The following is a 21,153-nucleotide window of genomic DNA, read 5'->3' on the forward strand; positions in this document are numbered from 1 at the left end:
TTTTGGTTTATACTGTGTAAAATAATGTTAGGCCTTTTATTTATTTTACATTTAAGTATGCACAGCAGAGTGTGAATACTTTCTGAATGCAGTGTAAAACAAACCTAGACACTTTAAAGGAGTTAAGGGCCGAGATTTGCCTCTGAGCGGGGGTCCATGCAGGCGACATCCTCTTCTGCTAAGACTTTCAAGCACTTAATTAGTCTTAGACTCTAAAAGGTGACACACGACCTTTAGAAATGTGCTACTACAATTTCAACTACCGTTAAAGCAATAGCCTGAGGAACAAAAATAGTCCAATAGGGGATTTTTTTTCTTCTTTCAAATTCAATAAAAACTGTTGTTTTTGGATGTCTGCCCGGAGCTGTTAACATAAGAAGTGAGCGAGCTCCCTGTGAGCAGCAGTGAGCGGAATGCACCTTGATGCCCACAGGAAATCTGCAGCGAGTCGCAGGGGCCTCAACCCATGATGCCAGCACACACTCAGCCTCAGGGGAGTAGGACCGTAGATCACACACACACACTGATACACACAAACCGCACTGGTTTATGGTATCAGACTATCAGACTGCTGGAGTAAATGCAGATCCTGTGTCTGTCTACAGTGAAATTTACTGCTTTCCAGTGCTTCAGTGATCTGGAACATAATGTAAATACACTTTAGGTTTTGATTTTGCAGTGTTGGCTTTGCTAAAAGTCCTATTCAATAAATTTTCAATTTAACATCTATTATAAGGGACATTGTAGCAGTAACCATATTTTCCAAGATCTGAAAGTCTGCTCACCAAGCCTGCATTTATTTAAAGTACAGCAAAAATAGTAACATTTTGAAATATTTTTACTATTTAAAATAGCTCTATTTTATCTAAATATTTTTTAAAATGTAATTTATTTCTGTGATTTCCAAGCTGAATTTTTAGCATCATTACTCCAATCACATGATCCTTCAGAAATCATCCTAATATTCTGATTTGCTGCTCAAAAACATTTATTATTATTATGTTGAAAACAGCTGAGAACCTTTTCAGGTTTTTTTTACAAATAGAAAGTTCAGAAAAATAGCATTTATCTGAAATAGAAATCTTTGTAACATTATAAATGTCTTTTTCATCACTTTTGATCAATTTAAAGAAGTTAATTTCTATAATTTCCAAAAAAATAAATAAATAAATAAATAAAAAATTATACTGACTCCAAGCTTTTGAATGGTATAGGGTATAATGTTACAAAAGCTTTGGATCTTTCTATTCATCAAAGAATCCTGAAAAAATGGACTCAACTGTTTTAAATATTGATAATAATAATAAATAATAATAAATATTTCTTGAACAGCAAATCAGCGTATTAGAATGATCTCTGAAGGAATATGTGACACTGAAGACTGGAGTAATGATGCTGAAAGTTTAGCTTTGATCACAGGAATAAATGACAAGTTAAAATATATTAAAACAAAAAACAGTTATTGTAAATAGTCAAAATATTTCAAAATTTTACTGTTTTTGCTGTGCTTTGGATCAAAAAAATGAAGAGACTACCGTTCAAAAAAAATTGACTGATATTATGTTATATTATATTATATTATATGTGACCCTGGATCACAAAACCAGTCTTAAGTCGCTGGGGTATATTTGTAGCAATAACCAAAAATACATTATATGGGTCAAAATTATTAATTTTTTTTTATGCCAAAAATCATTAGGAAATTAAGTAAAGATCATGTTTCATGAAGATATTTTGTAAAATTAATATTGTAAATATATCAAAACCTAATTTTTGATCAATAATATGCACTAGTAAGAACTTCATTTGGACAACTTTAAAGGTGATTTTCTCAATATTTTGAACTTTTTTGCACCCTCAGATTCCAGATTTTCAAATAGTTTTATCTCAGCCAACTATTGTCCTATCCTAACAAACCATACATCAATGGAAAGCTTGTTTGTTCAGCATTCAGATGATGTATAAAGCTCAGTTTCGATGATATTATAATATAAAATGTAAGCTATGATTACCATTACTGTACATTTTGATTATTTTGACCACGATGGGTCAGTGCCAACCCGACCTTATGTGGCCTATCCTCTGAATATTGCTAACAGCCACAAAAACATTTTTAACTAAAATATTTTTCAAGGTACATTTTTTGATTCAGTGTATCTTCCAAAAACTGAGTGTACAGACGAGTGGAATTCAGCAGGGGATGCAAACACACATAATCTGTTAGAGCAGAAAGAAGATCGGCTCTTCAGGTTTCCAGCTATTCTTCCAGCTTGTGACTACACTGCCTATTTTAAAAAGACCAGTAGAAGTGACCACAAAGAGTTTGTGCAGCATTCAGTATCATTCCTATATTCAGCTGGGAGCTTGTGTCGGTTCAGTTTACTTCTAATTTTTATCACCATCTGCAGAAGTACTTACAATTTCTCTGATTCTAAAACCTGGTGGGAAGATGTTTGTGTTTGTTGGTTCATGTCCAAAGAAAATCAGAACTTGCATGAATTTCTGTCCTGTTCAAAATATTTGTGAGAAATCTTCCCATAGAGAAAAATGCACTAGTTGCACTCTCATTTGTAACAAACGGAGACTTTATTGCCTGGATTTACTTACCAATATTATTTGATTATTAATGTTGTTTTGTCCCTCAGAGAGTAAGGGAGCAGACAGATGACGTCTACACAGATTTCAACATGTTGTGCTCACTTTAAAGTTTGTTTAAGCAAACCAACAGTGACACTTTTGTTTGTAAATCAAAATCATGCCGTATCTTGCTGTTTGTTTGTCCTGAGGTATCTATTTTTGGATTCTTTTGAATCCGAATACACAAGCAGAGATGGAGTGTTGACAATTTGTAAAATTATTTGCACGTTTGGTTTATTTTTTCATTGAGCTGTGCACATAATTCTACGCTTCATTATTCAGCTATTATGTAAACTCAGTTCTAGGAAACAATTTTCATACCTCTCTGGATTTTTAAATTGAGGGCTATAGCATTGTTATAGTTCAAATGTTGCAAGATTTCCAGACAAGCATTGCATGTATATTTTTTCATTACAGACATTCCAGCTGTATTTTTATGACAGACCAACCGGGTTTTGATTACACTTAATTTCACCTTCACAGATTCACTATCATGCATCCATAAAAATAAAACCTGCTGCTCGTTTTTGGCTAACCACAGTGCACGACTGTGCATTTCCTCATACTACTTATTCCAGCAACATATTTAACCTTTCATAATACATTTTCCTTTGTTTCCAGTGAAGATTCCTTTAGCCATCATTGAGTCTCGCCACAAATATTTCTACAAGATTCAAACTGTTTAGAATCAGATATACAATGTGAATATCTTCTGTGAGGACTTCAGGAATAAATATCCAGCACAACATGTGTTATGTGAAAAACAGACACATTATTCCCTCTCTCTCTCTCATGTACAAAACTGACTGGTTGTAAATCATTTAGAATTTAACTTAGCGTTTTAGGTAATCAGAAACAGATAAACTCATTGTTTCAAGTTAACATACACATCAACAACAGATAGATTCACACTCGTGAAGAAAGCCAAGTCTTAAATCCTGAGATTTCCCAACCCTGTTTCTCTCACAGTCTCATCCTCTCTCTGTCCATCTGAAGATCTCTCGTCTGTGTCGGTCATGATTCACAGACTACACCTCTCCCAAGTAAGGCTGCTCTCTGGCAGCTGCGGTGTAAAGCAATCGCGGGTGAGGAAACAAGATCCAAAAGCCTCTTCCTGTCAGCAAACATGTCAAGGTGAACTTGGAACTCCTTAAATAACCAGCAGCACGACCCTTTCACCTGACCCCGCTGTGAGGATCAGAGGAAGCCTCTTGTTTACAAGAACATTAAGCGTTTTTAACTGCAACTGCTAGAGCGTTTTTCCTTTCCTTCTTCTCTTCGAGAGATAGTATCAACTGGTTTTAATGTACTGGGTTAATTTGAGCACTGTGAGGTTGCTTCTAATCTTTCTGTGTATTTCTCTCTCTCTTACTAACATGTGCCGCAGTGCTCTTTGATCTGGTCGTGAGGGTCTGCATTGGTCTGTCATCAGGCAATGCATTGGGCGTTCTCTGAGTGCCCAGAATGCCATGTGCTGTATGCACCATGTCCCTGAGGGAGCTCTGGAGACGCTGTGACAACTCTGACACTGTGTGTCGTATACAATGCAACAGCTATAATGCAAGAGCATTACACTGTATTCTAACAAGTGTGACACAATAAAGCAAGAAGCAATAAAAAGGTTTTTGCACCATAAAAACCAATGAGCTGCTTTGTATGTGTTCTATTTGTGTGGGTAGCTTTACCCACAATGAAATCTTATTGGTCCAAAAGCATTTTCACTTTCAGCCAAGTCTGTCTTTAGACTAGCTAGTGTTATGACCAGTCAATACTGAAATTAAAAAAATGTAAATATACTAGCCTTCCTGAAGTACCACTAGTATTGTGTCAGTCTGGTATCTGCTGATGGGCACCTGCTTTCTAACACTGTGTATTTGTGTGAGAAAAGAGCATCAAAGGTTTCAATTCACAACTTGTTTTTGCGGCTTTGAGCAATGTAGCCAATCACAGACATCTGTTGAGCATGTGAATGCAACGGCCAATCAGAGGTGTTTAAGAATCAACTCAATAATGCTCAAAAAGTTTACAGTTGTGAATTCTTTCCAACAAAACATATACACTACGACACACTAAAAAAAAAAAAAAAAAAAAACCTTTTTAGTAATTATAATGGGAGTTTTTGATTAAATTTTCATCATAATTTCGTCAACTACATTTTTTTCACCAACGAAACACGATGATAACAAAACAAAAACTTTTAAATGACAAAAACTATGATGAAAATACATTACATTTTCGTCAACAAATAAAAACGAGGCCAAAATGTAAATTATATTTACTCGACTAAAACTACTAACAAATCAGATGACTGAAATATGACTAAAACTAAATGGCATTTTAGTCAGAAGACTATGGCTAAGACTAAATCAAAATTAGCCGTCAAAATGAACACTGATGTGCTGGACTGAAGTTATTGACAAATTCATTGATAATAAAGGAAGTGTGACCCATTCAAAATAAGAATAAAAGTCTTTTTATTTTTATTCTGCCAATTACATAATGCAGTTTTGGGACTGACAGCAATATTTAAATGAAACGATTGCATGATAAATTATCAGTGATCAACAGTGATAACAACATCAGGACAAGAAAAATCTGATATCAAAATGAAATATTATAATGTTTTCTATTATAATTTATTCCACAATGTGTTTCGTATCTGTTCTAATAGTATAATGTATTATTTACCTTATTATTACTTTATTATTGAATTATTAATCCACTTATTTATTTTAGTACATTTTTTTTTTACATATTCAAATAGTAAAATAAAATATTGGTTGCAATAGTTTTTTGTTGTGGTATCAAGTATTTCATTTTTAAATTGTTTTAACAGAAAAAAAAAATTGAAAAGAATAAAAAAAAAGGTAATTGTGAGTTTTTATCTTATAATTTTGACAGTTTTCTTGCATTTGCAAGTTTACATCTCGCAGTTTTGACTTTTTTCTCAAAATTCGCAATGTGAGTTATAAAGTCAATACTGCAAAATATATACTCTGAGAAATTAAGTCAGAAATGCCAGATATAAACTCGCAGTTCTAACTTTTTTCTCAAAATTGCAAGTTTACATCTCGCAACTGTGACTTTTTTTTCTCAGAAGTGCAAGTTTCTGAGAAAAGAAGTCAGAATTGTGAGGAAAAAATGTCAGAATTGTGAGACATAAACTCAGAATTGTGAATTTTTATCTCACAATTGTGACTAAATTTCTTGCAAATTGCAAGTTCATATCTCACAGTTCTCATTTTATAACTTGTAATTGCACAATTCTTAGAAATTAAGTCAAAATTGCTAAATATAAACTTGCAATTTTTACTTTTATTCCTCAGAATTGCCAGTTAATATCTCACTAGTGTGACTTTTTTTTCGCAGAACTGCAAGTTTCTGAAAAAAGAAGTCAGAATTGTGGGGAAAAAAGTCTGAATTGTGGGATATAAACTCGGAATTGCAAGAAAAAAGTCAGAATTTTAATTTTTATCTCAAAATTGTGACTAAATTTCTTGCAAATTGCAAGTTTGTAACCCACAATTCTCATTTTATAACTTGCACAATTCTGAGAAATAATATAAACTCACAGTTCTGACTTTTTTTCCTCAGAATTGCCAGTTAATATCTCACTATTGTGACTTTTTTTTCACAGAACTGCAAGTTTCTGAAAAAAGAAGTCAGAATTGTGGGATATAAACTCGGAATTGCAAGAAAAAAGTCAAAATTTTAATTTTTATCTCACAATTGTGACTAAATTTCCCGCAAATTGTAAGGTTGTATCTCACAACTCTCATTTTATAACTTGTAATTGCAAGTTTATGTCTCATAATTCTGACTTTATAACTCACAATTGCGAGTTTATCTCACAATTCTCATTTTATAACGTGTAATTGCAAGTGTATATCTTGTAATTCTGCCTTTATAACTCGCAATTGCGAGTTTATCTCACAATTCTGAGAAAAATGTCAGAATTGCAAGTTTTTACCCCCCAGTTCTGACTTTATTTCTCACAATTGTGAGTTTATACCTCACTATATTTTAACTTTAGAATTCACAACTGTGAGTTTCTATCATAAAAAAGTCCGAATTGCAAAATGTAAACTCGCAATTCCACGAAAAAAGACACAATTGCAACATAAAAACTAACAATTACCTTTTTTTTTATTATTCAATGGTGAAAACAGGCTTCCATATTATCTAGTTACAGCAATTAAACATGCAAATATTTAACCAGTCTTTTTTAGCCTTGTTTTGGGTTATGTACAAACCTCAATGAGTTGTGAACAGTCTGTCTCACAAATTACATCACTTTAACATCTCATCAATTTCTCCTTGCAATGAGATTGTAGAGACTTTTGGCTGACTTTCAAAAAAGGGTACGGTTGGGGTCCGTTTGTGACACTTAGGGTACAAATTGTGAAGTTGTACCCTCAATGGGTCATAGTCGCACCTTAGGGTACTCATATGTACCATTTAGGGGTGAAAAGGGTACAAATATGTTTCCAACTGTCAGAGGGTTCACTATTGGACCATTTAATCCCCAAACAAAGGTACAATCACTTGTGTGACAAAAGGAGTAGGCCAAAGTGTATGAAACAGTCACCCCAAATAGATTAAACAGAGAATATAATCATTTTCATGAGTTGTTGGTTATTTGGAAGAGATGCATAAAATAACCAAATATATTTAACAGCCCACATCTTCACGGAGTAGTTCTGAACAGTACACAAGCACATGACATTTTGATTATGCAGATCATCAAGATAATAACTTTTAAACAAAGCACATGCATTAAAGGAGGCTGTATTTTTAATTGTAATTTTAAACTGATATAAGAGCTGTTTTAAGTTTTGCTTTTAATTTAGAGTTAAACAAATACATGTACTAATCTTTCTTAGCAAAATCACAATGTATTTAACGTTTATTTAACATTACATGGTGAACTACTTTGCCTCAAAGTTCAAGTACGCATTTTCGCAGCCACTCTTCTTTAAATTCTTGTCGTCCAATGGGATTGTACCCCGCGCGGTGCATTTTATGCGCGCGAAGAAGTTAAGATTGTGCACGACGGTTATTCGACATCATGGCTGACTCACTGCTGATGCTGTCGACGGAGGATCTTCTTCAAAAATTGAAAGAAGCTGGAATAAACGTCACTGAAGACGAAGCAAAGAAATTCAGAGGTAAGTTTTGTTTTAAGTACTGTGAAAATCCGTTGATTCAAGTTCACTTGACATTGCGTCTGTAGGCCTAACGTTACCTGAGGCGTGAGGGAAAACTTTCTTCGAAAATACTGACCTGACAAAACCAACGCATTATTACATTTAAGCTTATTGTTATTATTACAGTTGTTTTTATTATGTAGACAGAAACTAAGATGTACATTTTCGCATAACTTATACTCTACCGCGAGACAGTGCTCAAGACGCTGAACAGGCCATAGAAACAATTCAAAATCATCCTGTTTTCTGTGAATCGGCAGATCTAATATTCAGTTTCCCAGAATTTTCTTACTACTCTAACGTTAACGTTAGCCGTGTTCACTAGCCGTGTTCACTCCGGACGCGAGCCTGTCCGGTTTTATTTTAACGTCTCTCCTAATCAGTCTGAAATTCTATAATTTACGAATATAATCCGTGTTGATTAATATCAGTTTTATTTGGTATACGTTCTAAACATAAGAATCATTTGTCCTGTCACATCGAGGAGTAACGTTACGTCGGCATTGAGCCCTTCCAAGGACAACAAGTGAAATGTGTTTAACATTACCGTTATTTATCAAAACTGGTAAACTCGTGAAATAAGTTCTTTGAGCTGCTAATTTAAATAATTTTGCTTCTAATCAGTCACTCTCAGAAAAAAATGCATTTCTCTGTTAGTACGTTAAGTGTACATATTGGTACCTTTTAGCTTTTGTACCTTAGGGTACTACCCAAGTGACAGTTTTGTACCTTTTTCTGAGAGTGTAACGTTATGCCAGAGGTTCTCAGCTCTGGCTGGCGAGATGCATTTTCCTGCAGAGTTTAGCTCCAACCTTGATCAAGCTCACCTGCCTGTAACTTTCTAGTGATCCTAAAGACCTTAATTAACTTGTTCAGGTGTGTGTGATTAGGACTGGAGCTGAAAATTTAGCAGGAAAATGGATCTTGCGGGCCAGAGTTGAGGACCCCTGGTGTATACGTACAAAGTTATTGTGTATTTTTCTTTTATTGTGGATTAAATGTTCATTGAAAAAGACATTGATTTTATTGTTGCTGTTAACCTCAAGCTGACACTGATCATTCTTTTTTTTTTTTTTTTTTTGGATACACGAGCTGAAGGAGGTGGTTACAATAACACTAGAACCAGTGCCAGCAGAATCCTATCAACAAACTTTGACTACAGAAATGTAAGTATAACATTATGTATTATGTATTATATTTGTCCTATGTTTAGTGGTCGACTGATATAGATTTTTTTATGCCTGATGCCGATATCTTAGAAAGCAGGGTCCAAGTAGCAGATGCAAAGAAACTCAGTTAACATGCTGTGCTAAACATTCAAAATGTGGATTTTTTTTTATATTATTTAATATACTGTGATTTTTGAATTATAAAAAAAATTACACCTGTAAAAAATCTGTAAAATTAACAGATTTTAAACATTGTAACTTATACATTTTAACTTCTTGATTCTGTAATCCTATTATAGTATTTTCCCAAATCTAGTAGTTGAAAAGTATAGTGTTTGCCTTTCTAATATTAAAGTGAACAAAGCAAACACTATTATTATTTTTTTTTTTTGTTTATCATCTGCTTTGTTCATTTAAAGGAGAAATTCACTTCCAGATCAAAAATGTACAGATAATATACTTACCCTATTGTCATCCAAGATGTTCATGTCTTTCTTCAGTCGATAAGAAATTCTGTTTCTTGAGGAAACCATTTCAGGAATGATCTCCTTATAGTGGTCTTGTAGTTTGAACTCCAAAATGCAGTTTAAATGCAGCTTCAAATGGCTCTAAATGTTTCCAGCCGAGGAAGAAGGGTCTTATCTAGCAAAATGATAGGTCAATTTATATACTTTTTAACCGTTAAACACTCATCTTGTCTACTTTAAGACAGCTAGGGTATGTCAAAAAACTCCCAACTCCAAAATCACCCTACATCGCTGTAGAAGAACCTAACCGATGTTTACAAAGTGAACATGCAAAGACATACCGTTTTTCGACATACCCTAACTGTATTGACCAAGACACAACCAGCATTTGAGGTTAAAAAGTATATAAATTGTCAATTTGTTTAGAAAATGAGTGATTGTTTTGCTAGATAAGACCCTTCTTCCTCAGCTGGAATCATTTAGAGCCCTTTTGGAGCTGCATTGAAACTGCATTTTGGAAGTTCAGACTTGGGGGCAGTATTGAAGTCCACTGTATGGAGATAATTCCTGAAATGTTTTCCTCAAGAAACATAATTTCTTTACGATTGAAGAAAGAAAGACATGAACATCTTGGATGACAAAGGGGTGAGTAAATTATTTGTACATTTTTGTTCTGGTAGTGAACTTTTCCTTCAACAGTTCTGTCTAGTAATTTATTTGACAACTATTTACTCAGTAACAGATTACTCTAAATTGAAATGTTGACCTGCATTCTCTGTAAAGCTGCTTTAAAACAATATGTATTGTGAAATGCGCTATACAAATAAATGTGAATTGAACTATTAAATGTAGGTAGGGCTGTCAGATGCGATTATCGTGTGCATCTTGCAAGTAATGCCGGTTCTGTGATTAGTTGTAAATCTCATTCACAAAGTGGCATTTACTACACAGAGCCGTTGTTCACTAACAAGCTATGCAATATTGCGTGCATTATCAGAGATGTATCGCCTCTGATAATGCATGCATTATTGCATAGCTTGTTAGTGAACTACTATAGTTAATGTGAATAATTATATTTCTCTTTTTGTCAATTTTCAGTTGTGTGATGAAGTTGACCGGATGCATTCATCAGCTGTCAGTTTAAGCCAGCGCTTCAAGGATGGCTTTACCAGTATTGTGCCAAAAGTGCTTGAGCTTCAAAGAAATACTCCATTGGCCAAAATCTACAAAGAAGCAAGAGAAGAGATGCTTGCTGAAGATCTACCAGGTATTGACAAAACATTTTGTGATGATGTGTTTGAGCTTTTTTTTTTTTTTTTTTTTTTTTTTAGAGCTGATAGTTTTGTAAATTAAAATTATAGGTGCTCAGCAAATATATTTGTTGAAAATTTGTGCTTAGTGTTCATACAGTATCTCCATGAGAAACTGTCATCTAGCAGTGGGTGATATGACCAACATCTTGTATCACGATACGAGTAATTGTATTTTATGATAATAATACATCACAATATAGTTATTTTCGCAGGAAATAAGTTTAATTAAAGAAGTTAACTTCCAGAACAAAAATTTACAGATAACGTACTTGCCCCCTTGTCATCCAAGATGTTCATGTCTTTCTTTCTTCAGTCATAAAGAAATTTATGCACGTTTGAACTTCTAAAATGCAGTTTAAATGCAGCTTCAAAGGACTCTAAATGATTCCAGCCTAGAAAGAAGGTTTGCTTATTTATTTTTGCTTGTCCTCAAAAACTTAATTTCTTTAAGACTGAAGAAAGGCATGAACATCTTGGATGACAAGGGGGCGAGTACATCATCTGTATAATTTTAGTTCTAGAAGTGAACTTCTACTTTAAAAAAAGTGTCTATAAAAAATACTAGTCTAATGTAGAGTAAAACATTTTCAAACCTAAAGTAGAAAATAATAAAATAACTAAATATGTAATTACAAGCTATAAGACAAAAAAATACAACAGAAAAATAAATTGGATAGATAGAATAGAATAAAATAAATTAAAAATAAATGGAACAAATTAAATGTAATAAACGTTTTTTTAGGTGTGATGTGATGTGCTGTAGATTATTAGGCTGCAGTTGCTTTAAAGCGTTAGTTCACAAAAAAAATGTCATCAATTGATCACATTGTTCAAAACCCTATTACTGTTATACATTTTTGAAACACAAGTTAAGATATTTTAAAAAGAGGTTTCTTTTCCATTCAACTACAACTTTGTTGCTTTAAAAGTTCATAAAGCGATCATAAACTAATCAATAAGAAACCGTTCAGTCCAAATTTTCTGAAAACACTTGATGGCTTTATATGATGATCAGATTTAATTTTAGACACCACACTGTAACATGCAAGTGTATAGCAGTGGAGACAATAGTCCAAATTTTGTTTATTGCACACTCCTACTCTGATCAGCAGTTTATGGACCTTACTGAGCCTAATTATTTCAAAATTTAAATAAATGAATAAGAAAACAGGCCATTTATAATATTAAATTATTGAAAAGTACTTTATTTATTTTTACAAAAGATTCTGACTTTCGTACAGCACTGATTCTGCTGCCCCACATCTTTAAAGAGAAAGCTGAAAGCTTAAACACATTGGGAGAGGTATGGAATTTGTTAAACTCTCACTTTGTAATAATCTGATACAGGTCTGGTTATGTAGTTGTGACAGATGTTGCATTGTTTTACTAATAGATGTTTAACATTTTCTTTTCTTCTCACAGTCTGATGCTGATAATCCATACCCAACCATACAGTTGGTAGAAACTGACTGGAAAATGGCTTTCTCCAAGAGGGTTCAAGTCCTTGTCAAAGCAGATGGTGTGGAGGTGTGCAGGGGAATAGGAGTTGAAGAAGGGATACTTGCAGCCTTCAGTGCTTACTATGTTTTCAACTTCGCTTATCCACCCTACATGAAGAATACAATGACCTTCCTGCAGCATGCCATAGCAAAGATTACTGAGGTGGGTGGCAAGCCCCTTCCAATAACTGTCACCTGAGTACTTAATATACTGTGCTAAAAATGCCACAACCATATCGATGCACAAGGTGTAGAAGAAAAACCTTCACCTTAATGAAACTAGTTCAACATGTTGGTCTGGTTCACAACCATGAACCCAATTTCAGCATCACCTGTGGACTGAATAACTGCAAGTCATCTTTTACAATATCTATCTGTCTATCGAAAGCATAGGAAGCTTGTTCTACCTCCTGATGATATGGATGCTACTGAAAACATGGACAATGACGATGATTTTGAAAACATGGACTGTCACAATGATCTTGAGAATACTATTGAGCTACAGCCTAGGGGAGACGAAATGCATCCACCTAGTAGGGATGAGCTTTTGACAAATTTTGAAGAAAATCTCTTCAGTTTTATTCTAAAATGTAGAGAAAAAAATCACATTCCACAGACTGTCCAGCAGGAAATAGTGAATGACATCAATTTTTTTCAACATTGAGAGTGTTTCAAATGTGACCGTTGACAGTATGAAGTATGCTTTAAAAGATGTATTCATAGTTGACTATGTCCACACAGAGGAAATTCCTCTATTTTTTCAAATTAAATACATTTTAAATGTCAACACTGTATGGTTTCTGTGCGGCAAGTTTTTAATACCAGTGTCGTATGATTCACACTTTCATGCGTACACAGTTAAAGTTGACTTTGAATGGAGTGTAATAAAACCAGGGCAAGAGATGGACTTTCAGGCCCTTGATACGTACTCTGCTGATGATAAATTGTTTGTGATACTCAAGAATGTTTAAAACATTCAAATTAAATCTGTAGTACTGTGTTTATGATCAAATGTTTTAAGGGTATAAAGTTACAATTAATATGTACTGTGTACAAAAGATTGCTTTGTGATTCTTGATGTTCAAAACTCGTTTTAGAAAATTTAGAATGTAGTAGAAAAATTTACAGTACTTAACATGAGATCTAGTGCTGTTTTAAAAAAGTGAAATTACTATTCTTAATGTTACATGTTTTAAAAAAAAAAAAAGTTAATGAAATGGAAATACAGATTTTGGAAAAAAGTTTACAATGTTAAGCTTAATATTTTTGCTGTTTACAATTTTTATAAAAGGTTTTACATGGTTAAAAAGAGTATAAAAAATTGTTCACTATGCATCCTTTTGCCACATTGTGATAGAGATTAAAACAGTCATCCTGTGAAAAATATGTAATAGTTTTGAATGTTCAATAAATGTCATGAATAGCATTTTGGCCTTTTTAATGTGTTGTATGGAGTACAGATTTGCCATCACAAGGTACAAAATGCTTGTCACTGGGGCAGTACCCTAAAAAGGACACATTTGCACCTTTTTTAAAGGTACACTATGGTACCATAGCACTATAAGGTACAATTTAGTCAGCAGGAGGTACTTATTTGCCTTTGAAAGGTACATACTGCAAGGGTACAGATATGTACCCATGTGAAAGGGTACAACAGGTGTACCCTTGAGGGTACTGCCCCAGTGACAAGCCATTGTACCCCTGAAGGTACAAATTTTGCACATTTTTTCTGACAGTGTAGAGCTTTGCTAGGCGTCCGCATTTTATAGTACTCCCCCTGTTTGTCAACAATTGCCTCATTTGCGTCTATTTTTATTTCCACTAAGTCGTATTAGGAAAACATTCGAGTTGATACTTAATTGAAGTGTAACTGAGAACTCAATTACCCTCTGAGCAATACGCTTTTCCTCTTGGCTGTGTTGTGCTTTTTGGGATGATGGGGATGTTAAATATGGCAAATATGTCATACATCAAGTTCCCGGAGTCGAGCTCGGATTACACACACTAGATATGGCTTCTCTTCGGACTGCATCCAGGTAAACTGTCAAATGTCACTTCCTGCAGTGAAGCCTAGGGCTTTAGAGGCCTCTCACCCTTCCTGTTGTACTCGTGATTAATCCCATGCAATGAAATCCATCGTCCCGCTCTTTATGGCACCCAAAACAATCCCACAGAAGACCAACGGAGAGATGTCCGTGATGCACACGTTTAAAGATAGCACTCTTACTCAATCCTTTACGACCCCCGGTGACACAACCTAAGCCACCCATGCTGGTCTGCGGTCGGAAACCAGTCACGAAGACGCTAAATCCTTCAGGCAATCAGCTCTTTGGTGTTTCAGAAATAAGAGCAACGGGGGTGTGCGGTACATAGAAGCCGAGAAGGCGGCCGTCTCTTTCTTTCTCTCTGCTTCCTACTACGACGTCCAAGAAAGTGCCATTCAGCTCCTCGGGAAACAATGTGTGGATTCAAAAGCGTTGTGGGCGCTTGGGCCTGGATTCAATCTAACTGTCATGGGAGTTTTCCTGTACACTGACAAAGCTGTTGGCAGTAAGCGCCTCCGGGATCATTTTTACAAATCTCCGCTAGAACAAAGAGCATCATATTCATCAGTATGCCATAATTGTCTACACAGTTCATTCACACCTCGAGCAGCGTGCGTTTGGTTTTCACGTCACCGTGACCCTTCGATACCAGTGATGAGGCTGGGCAGATAAACACGGCGTTCCAAAAACACTCTTTAGAGCTATAAATCATTGTCGTTATGTATACATTGTACGTTCTTGTTTTCTCTGCTGACTAAATAGCGACATTGCTTCAGTCGCTGTTAACAGAACTGTCACACATCCAGGCATCCACGATAAGCTACATATGACATTTTTTTAATAATGATGTTTATATATACACATCTGTTCAGAGGGTCACAGCTAAACAACACGCACACTGAAAATTACCTAACTTAAAACACTTATGAACTAGTGGTGCCTAACTGGTTTTACCAAGTGGCGACTCGACAACCGCAAAAAAACTGTTTATCGTACAGAAGTAAACAAAATCAGAGACATAAATTTACTTAAATATTTATTACAGTATTAGGGTCATTTCAGCTGGTTTGTTTGAGCGTTTGGTTTCTAAATGTTTTTTCAATGGTATCATGCTCTTGGCAGCTAATAAATCACCACACAAATCACGCTGTGGTCGCATAAATCATGTTTATCCTCACTGCAAGTGAACCCGTATTAATGTTATTTGGACCATATTTGCTTTTACCTTGCATGGTTTTGTTTCTGTTAAAAAACCTGCTATGTTTACATCTGTCTCTGATTATCATAGTAGTTAAAATATCAAGGTTTAAATTATTAATTAAAACATACTCCATCTGGACATTTATTTGACAGCAACATATAAAGTGAGGGGAATTTACATTTTATGAGATTATCAGTATAACATATTAAAAATTGGAATGTGCCAAATATTCTAATAGCTAGGGCTGCATGATATATTCAAATAAAATTGATTGTAGTGGCCAATCACTGAAACGCATGTAAATGACATTTAACTTGGATGATTTATTTGCAGACTGCCTAAATTAAAGCTACATGGTTTGATGTTTGAAATTTAGACAAATATTATTGTAATTTTATAGTTATACAATAAAATATAATTATTTATTAATACTTCATTTTTTATATTACAGTACACTAGTATTATTACAATGTGTTTTTTTATGTTTTAATATTTTTTTAAATATTTTTTATACTGAACGAGTAAAAACAGTTGGAATGAGATTTTTTTATTATTATTGATTGATTGATTGATTGATTGATTGATTGACTTTTTTTACATTCTGTTTACTTCATGGTTACTGAAGGAGGTGTACTCAAGTAAGAAAGAAAGAAAGAAAGAAAGAAAGAAAGGCTACATTTTTGACATTTGAAATTTAGACAAATATTATTGTATTTTTACAGTTATACAGTAAAATAAAATTATTTATTAAATATTAGATTTTTTATGACAGTGCAATACAATTATTACAATGTATTTCTTTTTTTTCCATTTTTCGTAATGATTAAGTCAAAACAGTTAGAATGAGAATTAAAACATTTTTATGATTATATATTATTATTATATATTTTTGTTGTTTTTTTAAAAGAAAGAAAGAAAGAAAGAAAGAAAGAAAGAAAGAAAGAAAGAAAGAAAAAAGAATTACATTTTTACACTCCTTTATTAACATTCTTTTTCTCTTACAATTTTAATTCATCTTTCTTTTTTCCTTTTTTATTTATTTATATATGTTTTTATTTGAAGGAAAGAAAGAATAGAACTATTACAATGTATTTCTTTTTTTTACGTTTTTAATACTGAATGAGTCAAAACAGTTGAGATTACACAATAAAATAAAAATATTTATTAAATACTTGTTTTTTGTATTACAGTGGAATACTATTATTATAATATATTTCTTGTTTTTTATGTTTTAATTTTTTTTTTTCATACTGAATGAGGTAGGTGGATATTTTGGAATGATTTATTAATTTATTATTATTATTGCTTACACTTGTTGAATCATTTGCACCATGCTGATGTTGTTTTTTAAATTTGTTTTATGCTTGTGAAGCACTTTGAGTTGCATTTTATGTACGAAAAGTGCTATACAAATAAATTATTATTATCATTATTAGTAGTAGTAGCAGTAGTAGTATTTATTCATGTATTCATTTATTTATTCATTTAATTATTATTATTATTATTATTTTTTATTATTTATTTTTTTTTACGTTTTGTTTACTTCATGGTTATTGAAGGATATGTACCCAAACTTTTCACATTTTGTACCCAAATCATGCATCAAAGGATGTTCACATGAAAAGAAAGAAAGAAAGAAAGAAAGAAAGAAAGAAAGAAAGAAAGAAAGAAAGAAAGAAAAAAAAGAAAGACAGATAGATAGATAGATAGATAGATAGATAGATAGATAGATAGATAGATAGATAGATAGATAGATAGATAGATAGAAAAAAGGAAAAACTGAATGAATAAATAAATGTCAAAAAAAACAATTTTTTACATTTTCTATGCAGATGGACACTCCAATTATTCTAGATTGATTTTTTCCCCAAAAACATAGCTATTCATCTGGTGAAAATTCCTTCTGTTTTTTTTTATGGCAACATACATTGCAGAAAAACAAAACATCACAACTTCAACCCTATAATCCACACAGGCTTATGCATAGCTACAATGTAAAGGTGACTTCAAGATGGTGAATAGTTTTCTTCACAGTAAGAATGTGTGGCACTGTTACCGCTTCAGTGCTGAAATGTGCTGCGCTGCAGGGTAAACAGTTGCGTGTATGAACCGACGCTGCCTTTGTTAATAAAAACAAATCTTGGAGGATTTCCGAGTGAATGAGAATGAGCCAAATGGGTTTTTAAACACGAGTTGAGTGAACTTAACCTCTGAAGCCCCATGGGATTCGCAAAATCAGAAAAAATAAACTCATTTGGATGTGTTGAAACATTCCCCGAGCCCATATGCCAGCTGTTTTAAGAGCATAGTAGCACCGCAAGAGGAACAGGCACGGTATAAACACAAAACATTTATAAAAATGATGTATCAAACCACCAGGTACTCTTACAAACAACCATCTTCGCTTAAACTCGCCAAGCCAAGAATAATAATATACTGTCCTTGGGCTGAACTGCACATGACTAACACATAGCATTCTTTATGAACTTGGAAGAGGAAGTGCTAAGTATACACCAAAGCACTATTTTGTTGATGGCTTCATACAATTATACCTTTGTGAATAGAAAAGTTATTACGCCTCAACTGTAGCACAAACACTAAATCAATGCTATACGTATACAAGCCAGTCCGTGCGTTTGATGAAGGAGTCACAGACTATTACCCACCGCTGAGCACTCAAAATAAACAATGGAATGGAAGCCATCTGAACACTGCGTGCTGGAATGATTGACAAGCGGCAGCTGGTGACATGGAGAACAACATATATGTGGACACTTCCTCACATACACATAGCTTTTACACACATGCGTTATAAAAAACATGCACAGTGTATACAAACTGTACTTTCACTGCACTGTATTTACAGTCAATTCAGTGACATTTTATGTTGATACTCTGCCTGGTTTACATCAAATGGTTGAAAGACTGTATTGCGAGATCAGACACTCTCCCACGGCACGGCCATAAACAAGCAACACGGCCATTATCTGGGATGCCTGCTGTTAAATGGTCCCCACACCTGGTTTAAAAGTGCCTATCCAAGACATGTCCATTTTAAACTGGTTTCACTACGCTGTCTGAAGTCACTTCCCACTCAGTTAACACAACAATGACTAGTACTGACTAGCCTAATTAACAAGGAGATGTCTGTACCATCTGGCCTGGTTCTCAGAGATGTGTAAATTCACACACGCAGGCTATAACACAAGAGGTTGTCTAATGACTGACATCTGGAGGTTATGTTAGGGAAGCAAATTAAAATGTAGCTGCTAGGAAGCTTCGCTGTTAGCCGGATATATACATATATCAGGGTTGTTTCCTCCAAGAAGGCTCACAAAAATTGTAGTACAAAAATAAAGCAATGCCAATATTACAAAATATAATATTAAAAAGTATATAAATCACCAGCAGGTAAAGTTACAGCGGGAGTCCACATCTCTTTCGCCTCCCCTGAGCCCATTTAGTTTTAACAGACCCCGTAAAGCGTGCGGTGAGTTTGGCTGGGATAATCGAGAATGAATGGGGAAAGTCACATGAGAGGAGGCAATGCCTCCATCACGATATGATTTGATTTGACTCGTTTTGATTGGCTGTGACTGGTTCATGCAAGTTCCGCATTCGCAAAAATCAGTCTAAATGAATATAATGGCGTTAATGTGAAGAGAAATTTAAAAAAGTAAGTAAACAACTCACACATTTAGATATAACCACTTTGTTATGTCAAAATAAGACTTAAAATGGCATGAAAACATGATCTGAGAGAGTTTTTTGTGATTAATCAGCTTTTAACGTAAATTTTTGTCTGTGATCAATGTTTACCAAGCTTTGATGACTCAATATATTCAAAAATAGTTAAAAGTTAACTATTAAAAAGAGTAGCTAAAAATAAGTTCACATATAAAATATAGTGTTTAAATTGTTACTGCCTTGAGTTATTTTAGAATAAATGTAAAATGCTTAAAAACACAAACTTGATGAGATTCATACTTCACTTTGATAAACAGAATATTGATTACACTGTAAATGTAAAAATATAAAATGTATTTATTTTCCTTTTTTTGGTAGGGTAAATAATGTTTATTTAAACACGAAAATGCTTGGACATGAATTTACATTTGATTAAATAATAATGATAATACATTATTAAAAACTTTTTATAATACATTATTATTTAATATTGATATAATTTTTAGTTAATATTTTATATCACACAATTTAATTTATACAATTCAAAAATATTTTAGATATTTAATATTCTATAATATTATTTAGTTGTATACATAATTTAATTTTATTATTTTATTTATTTATATTTACTATCTCATCTTTCTTATATTTTATTTTTATTTCAAACAAAGCACAATATAAAACAAAATATGCAAACATAACAAATATGTTGCAACACCAAAGAAGAACCACATCCATAAGAAATTACTATAAATATTGTAAATTATTAATATTATTCATTCAATAACAACTCTTGAAGGGTGTATGTATTTAATGTGTATGTGTAAAGTATTTAATCTTTTCAGAATAGATCTGCTAACACTGATGCTATTGCTGCTGTGGCAGAGCAAGTACTGAGACTTACTACTGCCAATACATTCACAACATGGTACTGTGAGCATGTAAGAAATACTGCTGCTGCACATATAACATACATAAAATAACCCCATATAGCATACATGAATCACCTCGTAGCACATTTATACAGGTGGAGCTGGAGAAGGTGGAGGGTTTCTGAAGCACCCTGTAAACTGCTATAGCAAGCACTAGTCATATATGTAAATGTTGCGAGCTCACTGGCTACCGATTTAGGAGAGAACCAATCAGCTGTGCCATGTGATAATGATGTTATTATGTCAGACTGAGTTAGACCTATCAGACTACGCCATCTAAGAGTTTCATGCCAAAATTTTGTATGTAATTTAGAATTCAAAAAATGTTACCTCGAAAGAGTTAACAGGTTATTCCTGTCAGACAAACGGATGTGACTTGTTAGTCATATGCTGTGAACCCTGTTGACTGTTCTCTGCACTCAGGAGCGGCCATATGACGCCATCCCAACACCCCGGCTTGCATCACGACCCGCTCAAGCACAAAGTGAAAGCAATGACTGCCAACAGCACCCGAAAATACGACTGCACCTGTCATCACAGCAATGCCAATCCGAGGGCACCAGTGAATGGGTCAGGAAGAGGAGACTCTTTTTACTCATTTACATTACATGGGAAATGAGATCTAGTCAGTCACATCTCTATCCTGGCAACAATAGTATCTCTTCACATGCCTGCAGATAAAAGACTGTTCGCAGAAGGAAAGCTCAAATGGCTTAACCGCAACATACAGTCAACTGCATATCAAACGTAACAGGCGGAGCACACTATTACAGGTGTGTAGAGATCAAGGAGGGGTGAGCTGTGGATGAATGAAGTTAACAGACGTACCTGGTGGACAGATGCAGCTGTGAGGTGCATCCCGAGCCGCTCGGATCTTCGGTAGACGTGCAGCTAATTTCTGGAAATAAAGAAACAGGACATTTGAAGTCAGCTGTGTAGAAATCAACCTCATTGTGTAAGGTATAATAAAAAAGCTGTTAATTGTTAGTCTTTATT

General features: G+C 34.0%; 1 protein-coding gene across 2 annotated transcripts in view; it reads right to left on the minus strand.

The window, feature by feature from the left end:
- LOC127174833 (collagen alpha-1(XXIII) chain) overlaps window positions 1–21,153 on the minus strand; it is a 59,150-nt gene that overhangs the window by 30,120 nt on the left and 7,877 nt on the right. Inside the window, exon 2 of one of the 2 annotated variants that reach the window (XM_051125450.1) lies at window positions 20,986–21,055. In XM_051125450.1, coding sequence (XP_050981407.1) covers window positions 20,986–21,055 — 70 coding nt within the window. Of the gene's footprint in view, window positions 1–20,467; window positions 21,056–21,153 lie in introns of those variants that run through there. The other variant, XM_051125448.1, reaches the window with a different exon arrangement.

Source organism: Labeo rohita, chromosome 13 (assembly GCF_022985175.1).
Source record: "Labeo rohita strain BAU-BD-2019 chromosome 13, IGBB_LRoh.1.0, whole genome shotgun sequence".
Taxonomy (NCBI): domain Eukaryota; kingdom Metazoa; phylum Chordata; class Actinopteri; order Cypriniformes; family Cyprinidae; genus Labeo; species Labeo rohita.